This window comes from Pleuronectes platessa, chromosome 22 (assembly GCF_947347685.1).
Source record: "Pleuronectes platessa chromosome 22, fPlePla1.1, whole genome shotgun sequence".
Classification (NCBI taxonomy): domain Eukaryota; kingdom Metazoa; phylum Chordata; class Actinopteri; order Pleuronectiformes; family Pleuronectidae; genus Pleuronectes; species Pleuronectes platessa.
Genome location: NC_070647.1, coordinates 15,590,777 through 15,614,263, shown reverse-complemented (window position 1 = coordinate 15,614,263; position 23,487 = coordinate 15,590,777). Strand labels below are relative to the sequence as shown.

Below are 23,487 nucleotides of genomic sequence, written 5' to 3'. Positions count from 1 at the left end.
TGTTCTTCACGCAGCTAGATTTCAGACTGTTATGTAACTCTGCAGTGGGGGCCCCCTTGTTCTGTTCCACCAGTCGCCTCTGAAGTCCCCCCCACTTTTCCTGTTCATTTGCCTCACAATACAGATGTCTCAGGGTGGCAATGAGGAGGACGGGGGGGGGGGGTGACTGGGCCACGGCCAAGAGGCAGCGGCTGCCTGTCACAAGTGAACAAGTGTGTGTGGTCAGAGATTAGGGAGGGAAGGACACAAACAAAAATTCCTGCGGAGGAGCTCCTGTGGCAGCTGTGGCTTTCTGAGTGCGAAGGATGCTTGACAACTGGAGACGCCCGATTGGCCTGCAAAAGATGAGTGGGTGTGTCCTGGCAGTGGCCCGGCTTCCTCTGTGTGATCTTAAATGAGAAGAGTGACAATTCATCAGGGACAGGATGTCCAATAGGAAGACGGATCCCAGGGGCAGATAGAGGGCCTTGCAGCTGGCCAATTAATGACCTTGGATCAAACAAAAGTTAGTCGCCTCTCTCTGTCCTTTACCTCAAACCCATTCTGTGCCCATTGAAAAATGAGGCATTAATCAGCAGCAGACGGCTGAGCAGTTTCCAGTAAGTCATTTTGCACCAGTTTATTTTAAACCAATGGGTCCCGTTGTTCCACAAATAACATTGCTTTCTTCATCCATTCACTTCCCTTCAGCTCTGCAACATTTCCACTCCTGCACACTTACATTTCCCTCCTGAGAGAGAGGAGGAAATGGGGGGCCTCGCCATGTGAACGAAAGCTCTTTGAAAGTGGCTCTAGTGAGGCGATATGCTACTTATAAACGGCAAGCAGGGAGGGTTTCAGGGTCGGACTTCTGGGGCCTGGACTGTCTGGGAGCTGCCTGGTGTTTTCCTGTGTGTGATGCATTCTAACCCTGGGCCCCCTCGACTAGGGCTGCAGAATAAAGAGGCCTCTGTAAGGCTGAGTCAGCTCCAGCCCTAATTCATCTCATTGCTCTCATTGCTTGATTAAATTCAGCAGGGGAACTCAGAAGGCCCCTATTTCCCCTCTAGACGCTGCATGCATTCAAACAGTAGGATGGAAATCAACCTGTTATCAGCATGAGAGCTGGAGCCGGCAACAACAATGGTCCTCGTGTACTGCAGAGAGAGAAACAGGCCTCGAACCACAGCCAGACCAAACACATCGATGCACACTGATAAGAATTAGTGCAACAGATCTGAGTGGGAGTGACAAATATTGTTTCTATGAGGTAACTATTGCCAATGACTTGAGATTGAAAATATAACAGCACTGCTAGCATTGCAATCGAGCATAGAAGACAATGTAAGAGAGTGTGAATGCAGGAAACCTATAACGCCAGATCACAAAATAAATAGATTAGTCCGTCTCTTGGCTGCATTGAGCTAACCACTGCAGTTAGTGATGCAAACACACACACACTTGGTGACATCCAATGTTTCTCTTGCAAATGGAGTAATCTGACATTCCAGAGAGCCCAAGAATAAAAGAAAAACACAAACAGGTGCATACCAGGCCTATCTGCAGGAAATACCATGATACGAGCTGGCATGGGGATGGTGTGGTCAGGGGTGGATGACAACATCATTCTCCTCCCGTCCCCCGAGATCCAGCCCGGCTTCAATCCTGAGGAAGTCCAGTGGACGTTCAGCGGAGCAAAGGGTTCAACTTTCCATGTGGCGCCCAAAACCATTAGCTTGAATCTGTATCCTCTGCAGCCAGGAGACGGTTAGCCTAGCTTAGCATTACGACTGGAAAAAGGGAGACACAGTAAAGGCAAAAATATCCCCATAAGCATTACTAAATCTCACTAATTCACATGTTATACCTTGTTTGTTTAATTTGTGCAAAAATCTGTGTTAAGACATAATATTATATCTAATGGGAGTGCTTAGACATAGACTGGTATACAACCCCCCAATGAACCACAGAAGAGTTGGTGGTAAGGGATTTTGACGAAACCAGGTGAGCTGCTTCCTTGTATTCAGTTCCACTGCTAACCGGCTGCAAGCCCCAGCTTAACACAGTATATAGAGACAAGACATGGTTCCAATATTTGTGTCTAGCTCTCAGACAGAGAGGGTCTAAGCCTTTCCTGTCAAAACGTCAAAACGATGCATGTAATGAATGGAATTTATTTTTCTGCTTTTACATGTCATTGTAAAAGAGTTTGGTCAGCATTTTCCCATGCCTTCCTCCTTCACACATCACTCAGGGTGCAGCTCTCTTCAGCTCAGAGAACTCAAAATCCAGTTTAACAGGCTGAGCTTTGGTTTAGACACAGAAACAGAGCAAAACTCACTTCCTCCCGAGACAAAACCAGTTGAAATCAAAACCTGGAGATTAGCCTTAATCAAATAACAAGCTTGCAGAACCCGATAGGGCTTTGTTACCAAACTAAGAGCCCCCTAAGCTATGAGAGGTGGCTCGGACTGATCATGATACAACATGCTACACCCCCCCACCACACACACACAGACACACACTCAGTTTTCTTCATGCACAATGTGACACTTGAACCTAATAAACATTCCCACAAGGACTGCCTTCTTTAGCAGGATATCAGCCCTGTTAATAATAGTTATCGCCCAGGAGAAAACTTCTTCCTCTCTGCCCAGAGTCGTCGAAGATCAAATCATCAATTCTTCCCACCGAAAGTCTGGGAGGAACTGGGCTAATTCTGATAGCTGTTCAAATGTCAGCCGTGGGCCAACCCACGCTGGGAAAGACGGAGGTTTACAGTGCTGCTGCAGCCCGAAGCCGCGATGGTCCGGCTGATCCTAGGTCACTGCTTCCCAGGACCGAGGCCCTGTCCCTGGGGAGCCCTGCTGAAGTTCCAGCTATGTCACTCTGGCTCCTCAGTACTCGCACAGCAACGACACAATGCTTTGTAATGGCCTACATACTGTGTGCAGACAGAAATATGCAAGCTAGACATACATCAGAACTTTAAGATACCAGCTTGTGCAAGTGGTCTTCATGCAACACAGACGATACATGGTCTGGTCAGAATTCTCGGTTGGTCCAGAATGAATAATCTAATACACAATCTACAGACATGCATTAATTGTCTGTAGTGAATGACTTAACTTACCCTCTGACCTTTCCTCTGGTGGCAACATCACCAAGCTCTCTTGAAATCTACCTGATGAATTGGTACAAATTTGGTATAGACATCCATACTCTGATTTATGATTGACGAATCTAACACTATGGTGAAAAAGTGTTTTCAATATACATGCTAAACATCAGCATGTTGACATTGTCACTATGAGCAGGCTGGCTCAAACCACTGCCTCACAGGGTATAACCAATGACCACATCCTCTTTTAAAGGAGTTGATATCATGCACGATCCCCCCTCATCAGTGTCATCATAAAACTTGAAATGATTCCATTCTCATGGAAATCGAGGGAGGGCTGGCTGCCTCCCTAACAATGTAGGATGTCTTTGTTTCCGACCTTTATGTAATCACTGATAACAGGAAGTAGTGAGGCATATGTTATGGTTGGAGCCGCGGCCAGAGCTCAAGCCCTTCGTCAGGATTCCCACCGTCACTGAGGAAATGAAAGCACAGGGAAGCTGTCTTTATGGTCAGCCCATGAAGACATAAATACTCACTGGGAGAAGCAAGACTTTCAATGGGACAGCAGAAAAACTGATGACTGGGCAAAGAACGAATTGCACAAGATGAAACAAGCCTCATTGAATGACCACGGAAAGCTGCTCAAAGTTGATGAGACACAATGCAGCGCTGGATTTATTCTGTTGACCTGGTAAAAAAGCAAACATTCTTTAGGAATGTGTGAAATGTGCTGCGTGGGAGGAGAAGTTTGACACATGTGGCTGTTTGCTCGACATGAAAAGCTGCCAGGGCTTTCAAGGTGCGGCTCCTCTCTCCACCCACGGCTGTCAAACTGATACGAGTTGTCAGATGTGAAGGAGACTCTATATGTTTTCATTCTGAATCGTTTCCTGAAATCAATCTATTGGCGAATGCAAATACAGGGCTGTTTGATGCTAATCCCACGTCACAACGCAGAATCACGCCCTGCTGTGTGTTTGTGTTGCCCCTGCAAACCAAACACAACTACATATTACGCTGAAACTGAGTTTATACCAGAATCTGAATCCAAGAAATGTGTCATTTTGGGGAAAAGAAGACTGGAAATAGTGCAAACATCATATGAAATGTGACATTTCATTTTTTTTAAAACAAGCAAAAATCTATGTTTTACAACTTATATGTCTCTGCCACTGTTTGGTTAAGAGTACATAAGTACCTACACGTGCTTTATACCTGTGCTATAGTCAGTGGTAAGAACACATGAGTTACAGATCAAAAGTTACCAGTCTGGTCCAAGTGCAAACTGCGCTGTGAGAGAAAGAATGAGGCAATCATTTTTGGAGAGACAAGCGCAATATGAGGTTAACAGCTGAGGGTTGTGACTGCAGACTATTGCGGTTCAGCAGAGAGGAACAACAAAGGTATCAATGGCCGACAACAGCTGGGTCTGCTTCCTCCAGAGCTGCGTTTGACGGATGGGGAACATGATATAGAGTTTTCCACTGTGCAGCCTACATGACATTTGATATTTCGGTGGACATGTCCAGTTCGGCGTAATCGTCTCTAGCATGACACACAGAAACGTCAAAATGCAGAGGACGTGTCATTCTCGTCCGTGTTGTGAAACGGCGCTCTTTCTCATCTGGCAGATAAGAAACACATATGTAGTACATTCAACTGGCCCTAGAGAATGTGCACAAGAGGGAGAAAGTGATAACGCATTCCCACAATCATTTCCTCCCTTAGGGCCCAGACCCTGCCTTGACAGCTATAGCTCACCAGCTGAGAGACAGAGAGGATGTGCTGGGGAATGTGTATTCAGCAGCAACGAATAATGAAAGATGGGCTACGTGTGAACACGCTATTTAGCTTTGACCAGCTCCCAGTGGTATTTAAAGACAATAAGCCTTTCATCCACAGTTGTCTATGATTCGGTGTGAGAAGGTAAAGTTCTCATTATCAAACTAAATTGCCTGACACCCACAGAACCAGAGCTTCTAGACCAGACGCGGTATAATTTAAACATACATTGTGTCCCTCGTTCTGTCTAATCTATTCAATAAAATGATTTCAGTAATTTATTGATCTCTCCTTATCAAACTGGATGAGGGAGGTGTCCTTTACAGGCCTCCCATTCTTAAGTGAATCATTCCAGTTCAAAGGGTTTTATCGCAATTTATCTCGAAAGCTTTCGGTTTTTATTTTAATAAAGAAGTAAACAAGATAAGGGGAACACATGGAAAAAGTATCATGGTCCTAAATCCTAATCTGCCACAGACTGCTTCCCATGCAAAAAGTACACATGCGCCAGTGTGACCACGCAGCAGATCAAACTGAAATTACATCTGTTATTTTGACATTTTAGGGAAGCATCAGATACAACTTTGATGCAATGAAATTACTTAATATCACATGATTTTATCTTTACATGTCTTATAATCATGCCATATTTTCAGAATCACATTTACTCAAGTATTTATAAAACAAAAAATACTTTAAATGCGAGTTTTCACCGAAAATGTTAGTTTCTTCGATTATTGAGATAAACAGCTGCTTGGCTCTAATTCTTAAGAATGAAGTGCCATCAAACTATTGCACAAGTACATTGAACAATAAGATGACAGAGTATCAATCAAATGTCATTGTATAAATTGAAAATTGGCACTAAAACCAGTGGAAGAGACATTATTACTTTCAACAACATGTGGGATTTTCTGATAGCAACATATAATTAGGTAATAAAGCGGCTTTTATCTAAGAGAACATGGTGACTCATGACTTTTGTGGATCTGCATCTTATCTTTCAGGCCACAAGTTTCTATCACGCTATCGGAAGTCAACTAAATATTCAACTACAAGAGAGAAATTATTTGAAGAAGAATTTCTGTGGAAGCTCTTTGACACATTTTGACCACAGACGCCCAGCTTCCCTCAGTACGAACACAGAATGTGATGTTTTCACCACCTTCAGGCTCAGTGTGACCTTCCGTTGGCAACCTCTATCTGTCACTGATGTGGGGAAACAGCGATGGCCGACAGAAAGGCAGACGGGCACGTGCCAACACGCTGAGCACTGCACCCTCTTTTGACACAGCAGGAACGCAGTTTTCCCACACAGGCTTGGAAAAACCAAACATGTTCTCACAACTGTTCTCCTACATGATAACAGAGAGGTTTATGTAATCATCTGCCGATTTGAATCAGAAGATCAGATCGCCGCCAAATTCTTCTGTGCAACAACCACAGAGCATGACACATGGTGGCATGAATGAACAGCCTCTATGAAAGATAAACACAGTGCTCTATTAGAACAGAGGTATCTCATATGTCGTGTGTGAGACTGGCCCCAGGCTAGAACCACGTCTTATTCACAGGTCCACTGCAGCCAATTAGGCTCACTCATGCTGCCATATCAAACAGCTGCTTAAAAAAATAATGGGATTGGTTATTTTTGCATGTTACTGTCCTGCTCGTGGGATTTTCATCTGCAAGACACACATCTGAACCTTCAGGTTTAATCTCATTTCCAGATGTTTCGTCCTCTGGCCATTTCTCACATGGGCTGGGAGTTTCAGAATGAAGCCTTGTGGAGCTTTACATCATCCGTCGCCAGCAATGCATCCGCATCGCGAGGCGTGTGAACTTGTTCCGAGCGGAGAAATCTCGCTCTGATTTTAATATTACAAACAATCACTGGCTGTGGCTCCTCTGCAGCCCCAGAGGTGCAGCACTTCAGTCTCCCTGTAATGGAACTTTGTGTGGGCTGAGAACTCGTTGACGTTGGCTCTCACAAAACGTCCACATGAAAATGCTTTTGCAAAGTCATATCAAGCAGAAAAGGCGCAGTTATCCAGACGACTACAGCAGCGGATTGTGCAGCAGATCAAACAGTCTGGCCTGGGGCGCATTACATCAGATTTCATTTTGAGTTGAGGCCCTTAATTCATTTCTGACATTTACAGTTGGATTGGAGTACCCCTCTCCGAGGCCTCTTGGCTCTCAGTCTGCACTGAGGCCCCACCAGCCACTCTGGAAAAACCCAGTGCATCTGACTTGCATTGCCTGGCTCCACTTGTGTGTTCTGTTTGGCCCGTGCCGCTGGAGGAGGAGAGCAGGCCAATTACCAGCCGCCGCTCTGAGACCAATATGATGTCATCCCCCCGCTCCGCCATAACAGGCTGCAGATGAGAGGGGCTGGGCCTCTCAGCAGCCTTATTCGCTTAATGAAAAGCAGCAAAGAATTAAAACAAATCAAAACGGGATCGAAAATCTGTGAACATTAACATTTTTCTCCTCATCTTAACCTGTTATTATCCATTAAAGTGGCCTCTAATGCATCACCGTGCAGCGGACCGGAGATAGCAAAGATAATAGCTCACTGTTTATCTCATGAGCCAGAGCACCTTGTTTGAATAAGACTGATAGTGGCCCATGAGAAAACAGTGGGAATGCCATTGTGTATTAAAGGCTGCACATTTCACAGATGTGAAGCGGAAGCGAGTTTCCATGGCGCAAACCTTAAACGTGCCCCACCCATCAGCGCAATCACCTGCATCGTCCTTTCATTTTCAGCTAGCAGGAAGCAACTGTGTCCTCACACATCAAAGGTGAAAGTTTTACAACAACGCGTCGTTAAAAAGTGCGCCAAAGACAACTCTCCGACGTACGCTCGAGGATGCAGAGGCCCGTGCACTCGGTCACACTCCAAACGCTCGATTGCTTAAAAACCTGGAGACCGCCTCAGTGCAAATGTCCCAGAAGGCCTTGCATCGCCGAGGAAGTCTTGAAGCCACATCAGAGAATCCGAGGGGGCCTGTGGGCTGCAACAGATCTCCTCTCATTTCCCCACATACTCCATCTCCAACGCCCACCAACCGCACTCTATGTATAGACTCTGGAGATGATATAAAGCCTGAGCAGATAGCCGGCCTCAGCTCAGTCTAAACAAATGGCAGCTTTAACTGTTTCGGTGTGCTCGGCTGTGATGTACATACGGAAAAATGCTTCGATTTGTATCTATGGAAAAGCTGTTGAGGAAAAAGACATAGATAACTTTTGGTTCCGGAAGCAACTTTGGTTAAGTATCGAGTGAAATGCAAATGATTGGAATTGTCGTTGACATTGTTTCTGTGTGTTTGCAGAGTTGCGCAGTAGCTTGACTCAGCATGGGTGATCTAATTTGGCTAACAAGATTAAGCTAAGCAAAGTTAACCCTCTTAGTTTAGCATGGTAGCACGCTAATATTTGCTATCTAGCATCGAAACAAATTGGTAGTGTTAATTACCTTGGAGGAAACTAATTTGGTTATCTTTGATTAGCTGATATTAAACAGGTGTGAGGTTTAGCATGTTCACCATCTTTGATTAGCTTGCTAGCATTGATGCTGATGCGAATATTTTAGTTTTGGAGGTATACGGTGGTGAAAAAATATGTTAAACTGAATTGCAGTTAATAAAGTCCACTCTGAGGGAGGGAGTCAAACTTTGTGGTTGTCGAGACCAAATCAAAACACAAACCTTATTGTGGTTCTAGAGCAGAAGTCAGGGGATTACCAAACTCATTAGGAGGCGTCCTCTTGGCCCCATGAATACATTCAGTGTTTAGGATGTTTACATCTGGAACAACGCAGTGGATGGACTTACTGATATTACAATCTATGAGCCAAATGGCTAGCAAGGGCTAAAAATGTTGACCTGTATATTTTCATCATTCAGTCCAACTAAAATGAGAAAGATCTGGTCGGGAAAACCTCAAACCGTCACTTAACCTCATCTCCTCCTCACAGCTGAATATATATAAAATATATTGGTATTTGTAGTGGGAGAGTGAAAAGCCTTGACAGTAAATTCCTATCTAGGACTTTACAAGCCTAGGTTTATATATGACTCAGGGGAGGGAGGGTGAAGCAAGGTCAGGCACCTAACCTCAGCATGAGCCGGCAAAGGAATGGACTTACTACCTCTACAAATGAAAAAAACTATTGATCTCATAACTCATTTTTGAATTTGTTCGCAAAATCATTTTTGCTATCAATTGTTATCTTGAATTAACGTTTCTGTCTTTGTGCTAAGCTAACTGGCCGCTTTCCTTAGCCGTATATTTAATGGGCACTGAGAGTGGTTTTAATTTTCTCAGCTCTGCCAGAAAGCAGAGGTGTATTTCCAAAAATGACAAACTTTGGGAATGACTGCGTTGTTATATGTCAACTCTCCCTAATGTCACTATCAAATAAAGGCAAATAATACCAGAAATGATGGATTTGAGGGGATACGGACCAGAGCTACCACCAAGACGTCAAATTCAAAGCTCTACCCATCGTGTTTGCAGGACTGATGACTTCACTGTCCTAAACCTGAGAAGTGAAGGATATACTTCTGTTCCTCTGTGATCCTCTTTCATGGGGGCTGTATCCTCTCTGAAGACCCCCACCTTGTCAATGTGTCTTTGGTTCTGTGTCATAGAGACTGTGTGAGCTATGCCCCGCTTCGCATTCCTCTGCCATCCAACCTCTGTCCAGCCAGGACTTTCCCACAGAACCCTAAACCCTGTGAATGAGAGTAGACCTTTGTTTCAGGCATTTTTCATCCTGATCCCGGCAACTTCCCCATGGTGGAATGCAATAGGAATGCCAGAGCCAGCTACCTGGCATTAGAGAGTCTTTGTGCGGAAATAGGAGAGGCTGAAGGAGAGAGCAGGTCAAAGAGGTTTGACAATGGATAGCTCACTTCTCAAGGTGCCCAGCCCATGTTACAGAGCCAGTGAACCTGGGTCAGGCCTCTTAAACATGGCAAGGTGCAACTGGGAGAAGTGAAAAAAGCCTCTTTTTTTTTCGGGATGTAGACCAGTTTCGCTATGAGCCCTTTCTCTGTCACAAGTTTTTCTCCCACTGTACAAATCATTAACTTGAGCAGCGATGTAGCAACTGATTGGCATGTATACACAGGCACAGCTGAAATGTGTGTCTGCGGCGGTTCACAAGTTGTTGTGAGCTTATCACTGGCTGAGTGCAGGAGCGGTGAGACAGTGGTTAGCCCGAAGGTGCAATTCCATTCGTTCCTTTATGCAAAGAAGAATTATAATTTGAGGGATTGCCATGTGAAGATGAGGATTTATTATGATACTGTCTAATAATGTTTAGGCAAGTCACAACAAGAGGTATTTTTTGGTATTGGCTTTTGGATCACAGTCGTTTTTTTATTACTCAGCTGATGCAAAACACTGCATAACACATCATACCAAAAACAACAACTCCTTCATACTAGGTGGACCCACAGAGGGGCCACCAGTGCACAGACACGGGTGTGTGCATGTCAGAGCAGGAGCAAGTTTGAGGTGGGACGCTCACAAACTGACAGACGGTTACCTGGGCCCGTCAGTGAAGCCATTTCCCCAGGTAAACCGAGCCGCCTGGCTTCCGAGATGATGGCGGATCTTCCCTGGATCCTGTGTCTGATGATAGGCAGCTGAGATAAGGCGCTAACTGAAGGGTAACGACAGAACCACGAACACCAGGGTGGAGCGTCGGGTCACACTGACGAGATGCTACATGTGATGAGCGTTGTTACCACCGGGGGCCTCCGCTCACCTCCCGTGAGAACCAATATCTGCAAACCACTCCCAAGTCCTCTCAGCTGGAAGTGCACTTCATAGTAAACATAAATAACCCCGAAAAATAACTGAGATTGAATACATATCATTAGCTGCTAAATAAAAGTGTCACTTGCCATTTTGATTCGACCAAAATGAAAGCGAATAAACCCCTACTGCAGCTCTAGTCCAAACCAAACCAGACCAAACTTGAGCTGCCCTTTTTTTTTCTTTCGCTGTTCACTTATAGAAGTTTGACTGCTCCACATCCCGTTTCCTAGAAAACTCAGCAGATGTTCTATTTATTACACTGCATCTGCCAAGAATCTCAGGGAGGACAAGCGAACACGTGAAGCGAGAGGGAAAACTCAGTGACGACCGGACTCCCCTTCTACCTCCTGAGAGGAGATTTGATGATCTCACTGGGGAAAGATAAGGCTTCCTCCTCGACACGACTGCTCATACTACAAATTCCACCAAGATCGCGGCAGCTTGTTCACAGACCAATGCAGCCGATGTGTTTACACCTAAAACTCGCAGGTACTTGCCAGAATTCACCAGTGTGACCTAAATATGAGCCAAGAGCCGCCATTCTGAAACTGGAGGTAACTAATCACAAATCAAGGTCATAGACAAACATTCCTCGATGACAGAAGTCAGGGTTTAAATCTGGATTTAAGCCTTTTTTTAATTGTCGAGGATTTTCTTCTCATGGAGAAATTTGCTGATCCTTTTTTAGTCATATGCTCCTTTATCTGATTGAGTAGTCTTTTTATATTAGAGTCAAACGATACGTGGACATTTGCCTTCAGTTCCTTGTATGTTATTTACAAAAGCAGACTTCACCATGGCCACCAGGCCCGAGAGCGAAAGATAATCATTTCCTATTTGAAACCTCATTATGTAACCAAAGGAAAGCTCTGCAAGCAGGCTGCCACCCCCGAAGCATTCATGATACTTTTCTGATAGATTCATATATGTAGAATCGGAGCAATAAAGAGTCGGGGGTTCTTTACAGGAAGCACATCTTCCCTCACAAAGTCATTTCTTACAAGAGGAAACATGCAAGGATCAGGGCAAAAGTCCACTTCATTCACAGTCTCTGTGCTGAGCAGAAAAGCAGAAGTGTGCAAAGACAGTGAACAAAAGTGAGTTCCTGTCTACGACTGTAAAAATAAAAACACAGGAAGAAACTTGTGATTTCAGAATGAAGCAGACAGAAACTGCAACACACAGTCGCTTGAGTCTATATGTCTGTTTGAAAATGTAAAAATCATTATGACATGGGAATTTATAATACGCATGAAACTAAAAAAAACGCAATAACTGTCGGAGAAGTATAAAACCTACAATATCTTTCCTTTTAGTTCCACTCTAATTTATCTGTAATTGGAAAATACCGACATCTAATTGTTATATAACACAACTGTCTTAGAATTAATTAGAAGATTGAAGGATAAAAAACACCTCTTGCTAAAGCAAACCACGTTTAAGCAGTGGAAATTATGCAATTGGATGTGGTTAAGCTATATTTTTATGTCAAATATAAATATAATCTTCCCTGGTGCTTACAATATTTGTTTTAGTTTATTTTGTTTCCTATTTCTATATTTAATTAGTCCTTAATTCATCCTCTGAAGACCACAAATGTGCAAAACTTAAGGGCAATATATCCAGTAGCTGCTGAAGTTGTGAAGTGGCCTATCCAACACGCTGGCATTTCCATAGAGCCAAGCTACCAGCATGGGTAAAATATTAGAATACAACCTTTGTATCTTTGCCAGTCAGTTCACAGTTCGACTCCACTGCCTCCTGGCTGCTTTCTGCCTGTGTATGAACAGCATGAGGTTTCTTCTTTGACATGGAATGACATTATTATTGTTGATCATCAAAAAACAGACAGAGAGCTGGAATACTGCTTTGCTGTGAGTAGCATTTGAAGAAGAAAAAAAAAAAACAAGTCAGGCACAAGGCATTTATCTGAGCCTGTGAAATCCTCCACAAAAAAGGGAAAATTTAAGAGTGGTTCTCACATAGCCAAATTCCATTTTCTCTCGACGCATCAGTGGTGTGCTCACCTAGTTACTGGTAAACACACATCAACAATGACGAAAAAGCATTAACGAACCTAGAGATATTCTCCAAAGAAAACAGTTTTAAGTGTTGCCACACGGCACAGTCTGAACAATCTCCCGGCTTCCACAGCCTATGTGTCTGCCTCAGCTCATGCATTGTGTCAATCACTATCACTGCGGGAGAAATTCACAATCCAGCTGAAGGGAATCTTTGCGAACTGGCTGACACCTGACCGAGATAAAGGGCTAAAGCTAAATTGGGGAGACTATGATCGGCCGTAAAGTGTCTGTATAGCCACGTCCAGGGGCCAGAGCTCAACCTCAAACAATGGAGACAGAGACCTCAAGCATGTGTGACACGTGCTTGAAAAGAAACTGAGACGTCCAGACGCTCAGTCAGGTTTTACAGGCCTCTGGCATGTTGCCGCCTCGATAGTGTCTGCAGGGGTCAATGTCAGGGCTGTTCCGGGCAGGTGCTCATCAAACTCGAACCCTGACACATGGTCATACAACACCAATAAGTAATCAAAGCCCCACAGAGAGAATAATCAGTTCACTGGATATGTAGGAGTTATCATTCTCGATTCGGATTCTAGTGTTTCTTCTAAAAATGCTGCTGGCCTATACATATTGGTTGGCTATTGGGGATGTATATATTCTGTCTAGACCAATTATTATAAGGCAGTTAGCTTGAGCTGTGTTTAAACATGACCACCCAATAATTAGATGTACTAAAAGGCATTATAGTACTTTGAATTTATTTTGTGCCAATACCTCAATACTTGTACATATGTAATATTTAGAATGCAGCACTTCATTTTGCAGTGACAATGTTTCACTCTGGGCTTTTAGCTATTTTTGGTTTCTACCAAGTCCTGAGGGAAACATGGCCCATCGCTTATCTTTGATTAAAAGGCCAACGTTCATTGTCTATCCTACGTTTGGTGCTCGGCAGGTAGAATTCCGATGGATGTTCAGAGTCGTTTAAAGTCTAACTTCTCAGTACGACTGAGCCAAAACAGTAAAATATTGGGCCAGAAAAACTAAATAATGTGGTGAAAAACACTCAACACTTTATGGAGTTGAAGGGAACTTCAGACTTGGATGAGGATTCTTTGTGGGTTCATTACAAAGAGCCACCCCGGCCCTGACACATTACACATAGTATTGTCATGCAGTAATATAAATAAATACACAATAGCAGAGTATTTCTAAAAACTGGTAAAAGATAAATCCATCTTGTAAATCCTTCAAAGTACCCAAAGTTATGATAATTCCTTATTATGAAAAAATTCAACTTTCCTCTTGGTATACATACATAAACCAACTTTATTATTATAACTGTTTCCATCGTCAGTTTTTCAAGATGCAATGGCAACGTCTCCAACACAATTCAAAACACCAAACCATATCTGTGACACTGACTCAAGTCTAGACACATAACGCACATATCTGGTCCTGGTCGTTGGTCTAAACGTGGGAGGAAGATACCACCTCTACAGAAAGCAGCTCCTCTGCTACATGGCAGTGAGATGACTAAGCACGGGGCCCACAGCCTGTGGCACTGTGCAGGCATGTTCCATTCTGTCAGGGCTCCGCAGCACATAGGCACCATTTCACACGGTCCCCCTGAATCCGGGCCAAACGAGTGGGAACCTCAGAGGCTGTGCTGACAGCCTATGCCGAGCACTCAAGTGCTGTGGTTACAACTGCAACAGTTAAACTGCCTTCATTGCGAGATGGTCTCTGCAATGCATTTTTAAAAATAAATATATACAGATCTTAAGTACTAACATTCTGAGCTCAGGGGGTTGGGAGACGTGCTGACATTGGTGCGTCAACAAAAGACAGAAAGACAAAAAGGTGTTAAAACCAGTATTGTAAAAGGAAAGTTAATATTTATAGGTAGTGATAAAATAGGTAGTGATAAAATACAATAAATACTGATATGTTAATTAGATTTTTTGTTGGTGATGTTTTTGGCCCCAAATCAGACAGAATTACTTCATTGCTCTTCATGAGTGACTCACACATTTTACCGCAGTGTTAGGAAAATGAGCACTGAGCCCCGTTGCAGGTATTTCCCCCCAAACAGTGAAGATCTAAGCTAAGCATTCTTTTCAAACCACCCCCCCCCCCCCCCAGTGTCAGTGAGCTCGTTGGCATTGTGTGTGGTCTGAGAGTGGAAAAACCTTCTGTGTTTCAAGTCTTGAACGCCACCTACTGCTGTCAGGCAGAAATTACGATGCTGGTGTAAAGTATACAACCTAACTCCTTCCCTGCAGTATTGCTATGAGGTCACACAAACCATTAAACATTAAACCAGTCACTGTGTGCAATAAAATCTAAAATGTTAACTAATCATATCAATCAAGTAATCATTTAATTCATTAAATTCCTATATTTCCATCTCGGACCTATATTGAACCTCATTTCACATTCTATCCGGAGAATTCAGGTTGTCGTCCCTCCTCTTTGGAACTTCTTCTGTACATTAACATGTACGCTGTGCCGCTGTAAAACATAAGACAGAGATGCATCAAACAAAGTTGTGCCTCTCGGAGATGGGGCAGGAAAAGGATAAAAGGAACAAAAGATTTACCAGACATGAAAAGTGAAAATGTAACTACCGGGTGTGAGGGGAAAAGATGTTTGTTGTTGGAAGACAACACAGACAAGATGGATTTCCTCTGTTTAGAAGTTCAAAAGTTTAAAAAGCCCTCATTGCAAAAACACCGCCACCTTTAGTCTCTAATCTCCCCCCGAGGAACAGACAATAAGGCTTTGTCTTAAGACTTAAGGCTGTTTCCGCGAGTAGGAAGATGAAAGCTGCATGATGTCAGTGGAAGTCAAGCACTGGATTTACATGTTAATGATGGAAATATTAAATTTAACCCTAAAAGCAGCTAGTGGCTGGTTTGAGCTAGTTTTAATGTTAGTGTCATGTTCACTGGTCATCGCCTGTTTTCCAACATGTTTGAAGGTGGAAAGACAATTTTATAAAAGTGGCTGAATACAGAAACATTGGGTTTTTATTAGAATTAAAAGAAGTAAATTTAGTTTAATCAAAGTAATATTTAAGTGACTTTCCCACATGAAGATAACGCTGACAAATTTAAGAAATGCAAATTTTTTACCTATTAGAAAGTTGAGCAATATCATCAATTCACCGTTATATCTACAACTTGTGCTCCCAAATGGAAACATGCAATTGTAAAATAACAGGTGAACCAGGATGGAGCCCTGAGGCACTCCACAGTCAAATTAAACCAGGGAGGAAAGAGATTAATGCATCTAAGCTGGTTTTTCGCTCAGCACAAAGACCTTTGTGTGGTTTGTTTGTTAGCTCTGTACAACATGTTAACATGTGTTAAGTTTAAGTTCTAGTAGGCAGAGTTTGGCTGAGGCTATGATAAGTGGCTGTGGCTTATAGCTTCAACTTTAGCATACAGATATGTGACTGAAATCCATTTTGTCATCCTTTAGAGGGAAAGTGAAAAAATCTTTACAAGATTACACAGACCCATAATATTTTCCATACGTTCCCTGCACACGTTCCCAGGAAACCTGTGTGTTGAAATAAAAAGCCAGAATTACTTACAAATTTGCATAATAAACAATAGTAGTAATACTAAAATCCTTCAACAAGCAAGGGTAAAACCTGTTTCACTTCTGTAGATCATAATGAAGTAGAAAGTCAGGAATAAACTTCATTCAAATGTCTTATTGAACAAACCTTCTCTACGCTGCTGTCGTCTGCATAGTACCATTGCTGGTTCCCCCCCGGACGAACGTAGGCAGTGTAGTGCCCACCCATTGTACCACCAGAGTGCACTACCACTGCATACAACGTGTAGGTGTACTCATCCTAGAAAAACAAATAAACTTTTAGATGACAAAATACAATATCCAGAGAGTAGATAGGAAATATAAGTACCTGGGCGAAGTCTCTAGAGAATCCACCTCTAGCGAGCTCAGAGAAGTCAAAGGTCTCTGGAAAGGTCACCCTGCAATCCAGTTTTCTGATGCCACCTCGGCTGCTCCGGTATCGCTTCAGTTGCATGCACAAGATACGAGGCAATGAGAGCAGCTTGACATCCTGGAAGATACAATTAAATCTATAAGTTGACGATAAGGTTAGTTAATATCTTTGGGTCACATTTGATCCAAACCTCACCCGTTTGGACGGAGTCTTTCTTTCACATTGTGCACAAAAGCAGCTATCTCTGCCACTTAACTCCTGATCCTCTAAGAAGGAGGATATGCAACCTTCCTGAAAATGTCAGAAACAAGTGCATTGAAATCATATTATTAGTATGACGGATTATTTGACAAATTGGGGAATATGTTCAATTTGCTTTTTTAACGACAGTTTTTACGAAAGGATCAAGACCACTCTCACATCTGTACAGTCAGTATCAGCAGCTGGTTAGCTTAGCTTAGCTTAGCATAAAGACTAGAAAACACTAGGCGGGTTCAGTAATTAAGTTAAAAACTTTATACTTTTGTTTACGGTTGGTTTAAACAGCAGAGATACGTTAAATTCAATGATGATTCAATAAATGAGTATTAAGAGGTGCTAAGCTAATTTATTATAACTCCTGCTGTACAGACATGACTGTGGTTTCTATCTTCTTGTAAAATTCACGTCATACATTGTGAACAAACAAAGACACTGCACCAGAGAGTCCTGATCCTCCTTCACGTGCAGATGCAGGCTGAGCTGGAAGCTGGTCTGAGTCTGGATGCAGCTGCACTCCAAACACTGCAGGCGAGTTTCCACAGAAACCTTGTACAGATTCTGGATATCCAGAGCCTGACGGAGAAAAACAAAGGTGAGCAAACATGTGACACACTACCAGGTGAAAAACTCAGAATGCCAAAGGTTACAGGCCGACCAGTGCTCTGTCGTCCATCTGCTGCTGCATGAAGTTCAGGATGGAGAGGAAGACTTCGTCGGCGTCGTGCTGCACACAAACTACAAAACAGTTTCATTGTCACGAGTCGGGAAATAAACATCAGTGTGACACGTTGACCGTGTGAATCTGAGGCTCTTACGTCGAAAGCTGTTTCTGTCCAGACAGTAGAGGAAGTCTTGATGGGGAGTGCTGTGCCGATGGTCGCTCTTCATGGCTGAGAGGACTTTCTTCAACTCCAGTGGGACGTTATGACTGTCTGCTTTAACACCAGCTGAATCCCACCTTGTGCAGTTCAACAAATCATCATCAATCTTCATTAATTAAACCAGTATGAATTCAACAAGGCATGAATTTGCATTTCATTCTCTTCACTTAAATGTGGGAGGTATTAATATATCCAGATTTAGCACTTTGTTTTGAGGCATTGCTTCCTTCAGCCATGTGAACATACAACTTCATTTTCTTACCTTTCCAGCAGCTCTGACAGCTCCCAGGTCGCAGAGAGGGTCTGCAGCAGAGTGTTGACGCAGCAGGACAGCTGGTAGTTGCTGAGGCCTCTCATTTCTGGGACAGACAAGAGGACATATTCAAAATGAATGGATTCACCTGTGATACAACTGCCAATACAGCCACACACCACACCACAAGTTTGTGTGAGATGTCTTCAGGTTAATCTGTCTGTACCTACTCCCTTTAGAAAACCCCACTGTACAGGCGACAAGTCAAATACACCAGAGGGAACTACCACAACAGAAACACTTGAATAAATAACAAATAAAAGAAACAATAAATGATGTATTAATACAGACACACACAACATACAACATTTGGTTGATACCATTTGCTCCTGTGTGCTGTGTTAGTTCCTCGTTCACATGCCACACTGCACAACAATTGAAGCAACACAATGTCAAAACTAACCAAGTTGCATTAAACCACAGGAGTGTACAATGAAAACAATATCAATAACTTATAGCAGTATTTTATAAGAATTGGAAAAGCAATTTAACAAAGATTCAATATATATCATTATGATTCTCAACCATACGTTTTTTTAATGAAATGTATGAATCTATATTGACTGTTATTTGTATATTGACGTAATCTTTGGGAAATATCGTCCAGCCCCAAAAAGAGGAGATTAAATTCACCTGGTAACTTCTTCTAAAAAATCACATTCAGCATCAAACCGGAATCATCCCCATCAACACACAGGATAAAGTCGTTACTCTACTCACCGTATTTAAGGTCCCTTAATGTCAAATAAGAATAAAACCTGGATAACATGATGTCAGACTTCACTTCTCAACAGAACAGGAGTCGAACGTGTCTTGTGTTTTTTAAATCATCTGTTCGAGTCCAGCGTTCTTCTCTCGTTTCCCAGTAAACATCGCATCCACGTCACCTCCTCCGGATCAGTTTCGCTTTCCAGTGTCTCTGTTCGCAGGAAACGAAACCTACCAGTTGCCATGCGCGGATTTCAATGACACATTTCATTCGACTTTATTAGCATTTCGTGACAATTTCTCCAATGACTTTAAATATTGAAACCGTTTGAGTGTAAATAATGTTAAACTGTTTTATTTATAGCTGCACTGTGTGATATTATAATGCCATTGTTTGATTGGCTTCGATTTGTTAAATGTCGATATCGATTTCCCCAATATTATGACTGATAAAATGTCAATAGATATAATGTTGAAATTCTGTCATTTAAATTGATTAATTAGTCATGTATTTGATTTAAAGTTTTCCTATTTCTTTGTTTAACTTTTAACCCCAAGTTTGATTTACTCTATATAACCATCAAACTTAACTAAAACACAAAACCATCCATAAAACACAAAACTCATATATATGTATATATTTATTGCACATATTCATTGTCATATCTTGTCACCCATAATTTGTATGTCTTCCATTGACATTCTGATCACACTGCTGCTCCTGTAAAATCTGGAACTAATTATAGTGGTAAAATAGTTAATGTTATGATCAAGAGGGGTCAGTCTTCATATGAAAATATGTGTAAGTTGCAGCAATAAAAAAGTCTGAGGTTTCTAACAAAAAATTTACAAATATACACGGGAAAAGTTTGTTGATACAACTGTTGGTTTTCATAGGTAGGATGACGCCAATGCCCAACAGTCCGGATAAATTCAATTCACCACAGTGCACATATTCATACATATCCTAAATATATTTTATTTCAACAAGATTCCTTAATTATTCATCCTGGGAAATTGGAGAGAATTTCAAAAACACCTTATCTCTATCATTAAAGAAAGAGAGAAGTGCCTCTTTGCCCAGATACATGCCAACATGTCATGAGTTCTTTCATGGCCCTCGTCTCATCCTTCCACCGAGTTTTGTGTAAATCTGTTCAGTAGTTTTGCATAAATCCTGCTATAAATTAACAAAGCACACCACCAAACAACAATCAACCTGATTTGGGCAAAAGTGGAAATAATTAAGCCATCTTCCATTACAAAAATGAGTCAAAACTATGTTCAAAACATAAAGTGTCTTTCACAGTCCTTTGCTCTGAGTGAGAGAATGGTAGTAGGGTGCAACCATGGAGCTCCACATCTGTTTGAGCAGCTCAAGAAGTTTGGAAATCCACAGGAATGATGACGGGAGAGCTGATGGGAAAACAACAGGAGGAAATGCAAAAGTTTTATACTTCAACAAACCAGGTGATGGAACTGAGATGCAAAGAACATGTTATCCAACCTGGATCCATTCGAAGTAAGAGCATGTAGACAAGGACGGCTGCCACGAAGATTCTCCGCAGAGAGAAAGAGCCAGAGCCGGTCATAAAAAGTTTTTTGTATAAAAAACGGAGCATGGCTGTGAGTTTATGGACGACAGCACCTGTAGAGCACAAACACACCCAGAGAGAGACACTGTCCATATTCAATATTCATACTTATGTGATTTTCTAAAATGCATCAAAAGAAACAGCCATTTGTTACCTTTATTTGAGACACTATGTGCAGAGTTAGGGCCGCCCCCAGGATTTAGAGGTGGCTCTAGATTCTGTTGCTCTCTTTCATCTACAACATCCAGAGCTGTCCGTCTCTGGTCTTCCGTGAACGCCCGTCCTCCGACCTCGCCGACGATCAACTCCCGAGCCTCGTCCGTGTGTCCGAGAGGGACGAGGACGTGCAGCAGGTGCAGTTCTGCGACTGTCCCGAACCCCGACGCTTTGCTGTTGGACGGGCAGTGTAACCAAACTCTGGCTGCCTCCTGCATCACAGCAGGCTCCCCCACCTTCGAGTAGAGAAGTATGCTGCCAATATACAAATGAGAGAATCAATTTTGAGAACGGAAATGGTTGATTAAGCAACTGGTTTAAAAAATATGGATCTAAAAACCTCTCTGTAACCGGGAATGATTGGTAGTTTTTGCTCATTAAAACAATTCATTCATGACCAAAATTTGCAGTTAAACAATCTCAGACTGTTTGAAGTCCACTCACCACATCTGCATGATCTTTGCAGGTATCTTCTCCTGGAGCTCGTACTGCTGCAGGACCCAGGGGAGGACACCGGGCCACTGGTTGAGCTCAGCCAGGGCTTGGATCCCTATGGTGCAGAAACCAGCCTTGAACTCTGCGGACCTGTGGGGACAAAAAAACAAAAGACAAACACTGACACACTTGTCTCTCAGGCTGAAGGAAACACGTGAGCTCCGGACACTCACCGGCTGTCCTCGGCCTCCGGGCCGCAGAGACTCTGCAGACTTCTGTCACATGTGTCAAACGCTGCCTGGAAGTCTCTGTGAACCACCATTTGCTCTGCAGCCGCTTCCAGCATGTTGAGCATCACTGGGGAAGCTGCTCGGACAAATCCCAGTTTAACAGCCAAAATGACTGATACAACTAACTGGTTATAACACCGGTGGATGCTACTACACGTTTATAAGCTTAGTTTATAGCTGAGGGTTTAATAAACCCGTGAAACCCGCTCGTTTACACCCGATATTCTCCTTTACGTGTTGTTTACATTCCACTCCCGCTTGCACTTCCTGGTTCAGACCGCGAGCCAATCAGACGCCGTTGTCTTCAGGCTCCCCCAAAAGAGCCAATCACGTGACAGCTTATTCGCGAAAGGCGTCCTTCCGTCTTTCCTCTCCTCCTGTAAACACGTGTGAGGAGCGTGTGGGGACATTTAATCATTTAACTTAAACTACGCTCGCGTAAAGTAAGTGATGTTTACTGTTTACGTTGTGCTAACACTCCTAGCATGTGGGATAAGCTAACGTTAGCTTTTTGTGGTGTTTCCCTGCGAGAGTTTCCACGCTGGCAGCTCGAGGGCTAACTAGCTAGCAACCCTCGGTTAGCCTGCTGTGGTAGAAATGAACTGCAAAGCTAATTGTTGTCCCTGTAGCTAGCTGACACGTATTCATGTCATGTAGCTGCAACACGTAAGTGACCATGTGCAGCGTTAGCTTTGTATTCAGGTGGATAGATTAGATTGACATGTATGATCTCGTGTCACGTGAGGCCGTTCTTTTAAAACAAACGACTCGTAAACTACTCTGTGTTCAAAGTTCTCCCCGTTAACACATTTAATTTACTTTTATAAATGAGCATTAATATAATTTGTCATCATCCTCATTGCTTTCATATTCAAATAAAGAAAACTCTGCTATAGGAACCTAAATCTGAGTGTTTTATTAAAAACCATAAAGTGTCCATACTTGATGGGGGAGGAGGATCAAGTGATCTGATAGGTTGAATAAGTACTTAACTTAAAAGTAAAGAGCTGCCTTTGCTTAATGCATCTGCCATTAACTCCAATATAATAACTGATGTATGTTGTTGTTTATTTCCAGAACCTCCTCAAGATGGCAAAAAGCCTGCGGAGCAAGTGGAAGAGGAAGATGCGCGCAGAGAAGAGGAAGAAGAACGCCCCCAAGGAGCTGGCTCGTCTGAAGCAGGCTCTGAACTCGGACATGAAAGGAGACGCTCTCATGGCCGACGTGCAGGAGATCGCCACCGTGGTGACGGCGGAGCAGATCATAAAGCAGCAGGCTGAGGACGGTGAGTGACAGAGTGATCGGGGCCTACAGGCGATCATCAGCTTGAACTGTGGCTGTTTTCAGACCTTTGACCTTTGGCTTTTGTGTTACAGAGGGGAAGATGGACATGGACGCCAAACGCAACAAGACAACCATGTTGGACGAGAACGGACAGTACCCGGTGTGGATGAGCCAGCGTCAGGCCAAGAAGATGAAGGGCAAGCGGATGGCAAAGAAAGGTGGAAAGAGTGCAAAGGGCGGAAAGGGCAAGAAGAAGAAGGGCATTGCCTGGTGAGCCAGAGGAAACCTACGGATGGTTTCCTTGGCTTCAAAGACTTTTGTTGCTGAAACACGGGATCGTTTCTTGTGTTGATCTCTACATGACATCTGTCGCTGGCTGCTGTGGGATCCTTCACTCGAGCAGAACTGCTGCTGTAGAGAGATCCACTGCAGGAGCTGGTTGGTTCTGATGGAACCGCAGCTTCATCTCCATGTTAGACCAAGTTTTACGAAAATACGACTTTATGTAAAATATGTTTGTCTGAATACAACATAACAGGTGATTGTCATATATTCTCCACTGCAGTTGGAATCTGTGCTTTTTCTGATAAAAAAATATGAACTGATCTACTGATTACTATGTGTTTTTTTTCTTGTACCATTTAAGACTCGTTAATATGATTTAAAATCATTATAGCGTACCTGGAGACTGTAAATCTCTCCCAGTTAATATTTCACATCTATTGCCAGACTCTTGAAATTAATGACATAAGGGAAAATGTTTTGAATAGTCCTG

The 23,487-nt window shown here is 42.9% G+C and overlaps 3 protein-coding genes across 3 annotated transcripts; 1 reads left to right on the top strand and 2 right to left on the bottom strand.

The window, feature by feature from the left end:
- Window positions 1–14,056: 14,056 nt before the first annotated feature.
- On the bottom strand, window positions 14,057–19,097 carry usp18 (ubiquitin specific peptidase 18). Its single transcript, XM_053415137.1, has 10 exons — window positions 18,905–19,097; window positions 18,134–18,230; window positions 17,806–17,948; window positions 17,646–17,725; window positions 17,429–17,563; window positions 16,925–17,020; window positions 16,685–16,846; window positions 16,484–16,615; window positions 16,271–16,314; window positions 14,057–15,261 (listed from the first exon to the last, which is right to left on the bottom strand). Exons 1-10 carry the CDS (start codon window positions 18,951–18,953, stop codon window positions 15,189–15,191), a joined length of 1,011 nt encoding a protein of 336 aa, XP_053271112.1. The 5' UTR covers window positions 18,954–19,097; the 3' UTR covers window positions 14,057–15,188.
- A 418-nt stretch (window positions 19,098–19,515) lies between these two features.
- On the bottom strand, window positions 19,516–21,703 carry pex26 (peroxisomal biogenesis factor 26). Its single transcript, XM_053415140.1, has 5 exons — window positions 21,372–21,703; window positions 21,148–21,288; window positions 20,642–20,958; window positions 20,400–20,540; window positions 19,516–20,308 (listed from the first exon to the last, which is right to left on the bottom strand). The coding sequence occupies exons 1-5, from the start codon at window positions 21,491–21,493 to the stop codon at window positions 20,196–20,198; spliced, it is 834 nt and encodes a 277-aa protein (XP_053271115.1). The 5' UTR covers window positions 21,494–21,703; the 3' UTR covers window positions 19,516–20,195.
- Window positions 21,704–21,744: 41 nt separating this feature from the next.
- llph (LLP homolog, long-term synaptic facilitation factor) lies at window positions 21,745–23,317 on the top strand. The gene is made up of 3 exons (XM_053415152.1): window positions 21,745–21,871; window positions 22,506–22,713; window positions 22,805–23,317. Exons 2-3 carry the CDS (start codon window positions 22,518–22,520, stop codon window positions 22,984–22,986), a joined length of 378 nt encoding a protein of 125 aa, XP_053271127.1. The 5' UTR covers window positions 21,745–21,871; window positions 22,506–22,517; the 3' UTR covers window positions 22,987–23,317.
- Window positions 23,318–23,487: the final 170 nt, after the last annotated feature.

Bases quoted from the DNA above. Each gene is read 5' to 3' on its own strand.
- usp18 (XM_053415137.1), bottom strand. From the start codon at position 18,953: ATGTTATCCAGGTTTTATTCTTATTTGACATTAAGGGACCTTAAATAC. The intron at 18,231-18,904 runs GTGAGTAGAGTA...TGTCTGTCCCAG, and splicing joins ATTAAGGGACCTTAAATACG to AAATGAGAGGCCTCAGCAAC. The intron at 17,564-17,645 runs GTCGGCCTGTAA...TTTCTCCGTCAG, and splicing joins AGATGGACGACAGAGCACTG to GCTCTGGATATCCAGAATCT.
- pex26 (XM_053415140.1), bottom strand. From the start codon at position 21,493: ATGCTCAACATGCTGGAAGCGGCTGCAGAGCAAATGGTGGTTCACAGA. The intron at 20,541-20,641 runs GTAACAAATGGC...TGTGCTCTACAG, and splicing joins ACATAGTGTCTCAAATAAAG to GTGCTGTCGTCCATAAACTC. The intron at 20,309-20,399 runs GTTGGATAACAT...TTTTCCCATCAG, and splicing joins CTTACTTCGAATGGATCCAG to CTCTCCCGTCATCATTCCTG.
- llph (XM_053415152.1), top strand. From the start codon at position 22,518: ATGGCAAAAAGCCTGCGGAGCAAGTGGAAGAGGAAGATGCGCGCAGAG. The intron at 22,714-22,804 runs GTGAGTGACAGA...TTTGTGTTACAG, and splicing joins AAAGCAGCAGGCTGAGGACG to AGGGGAAGATGGACATGGAC.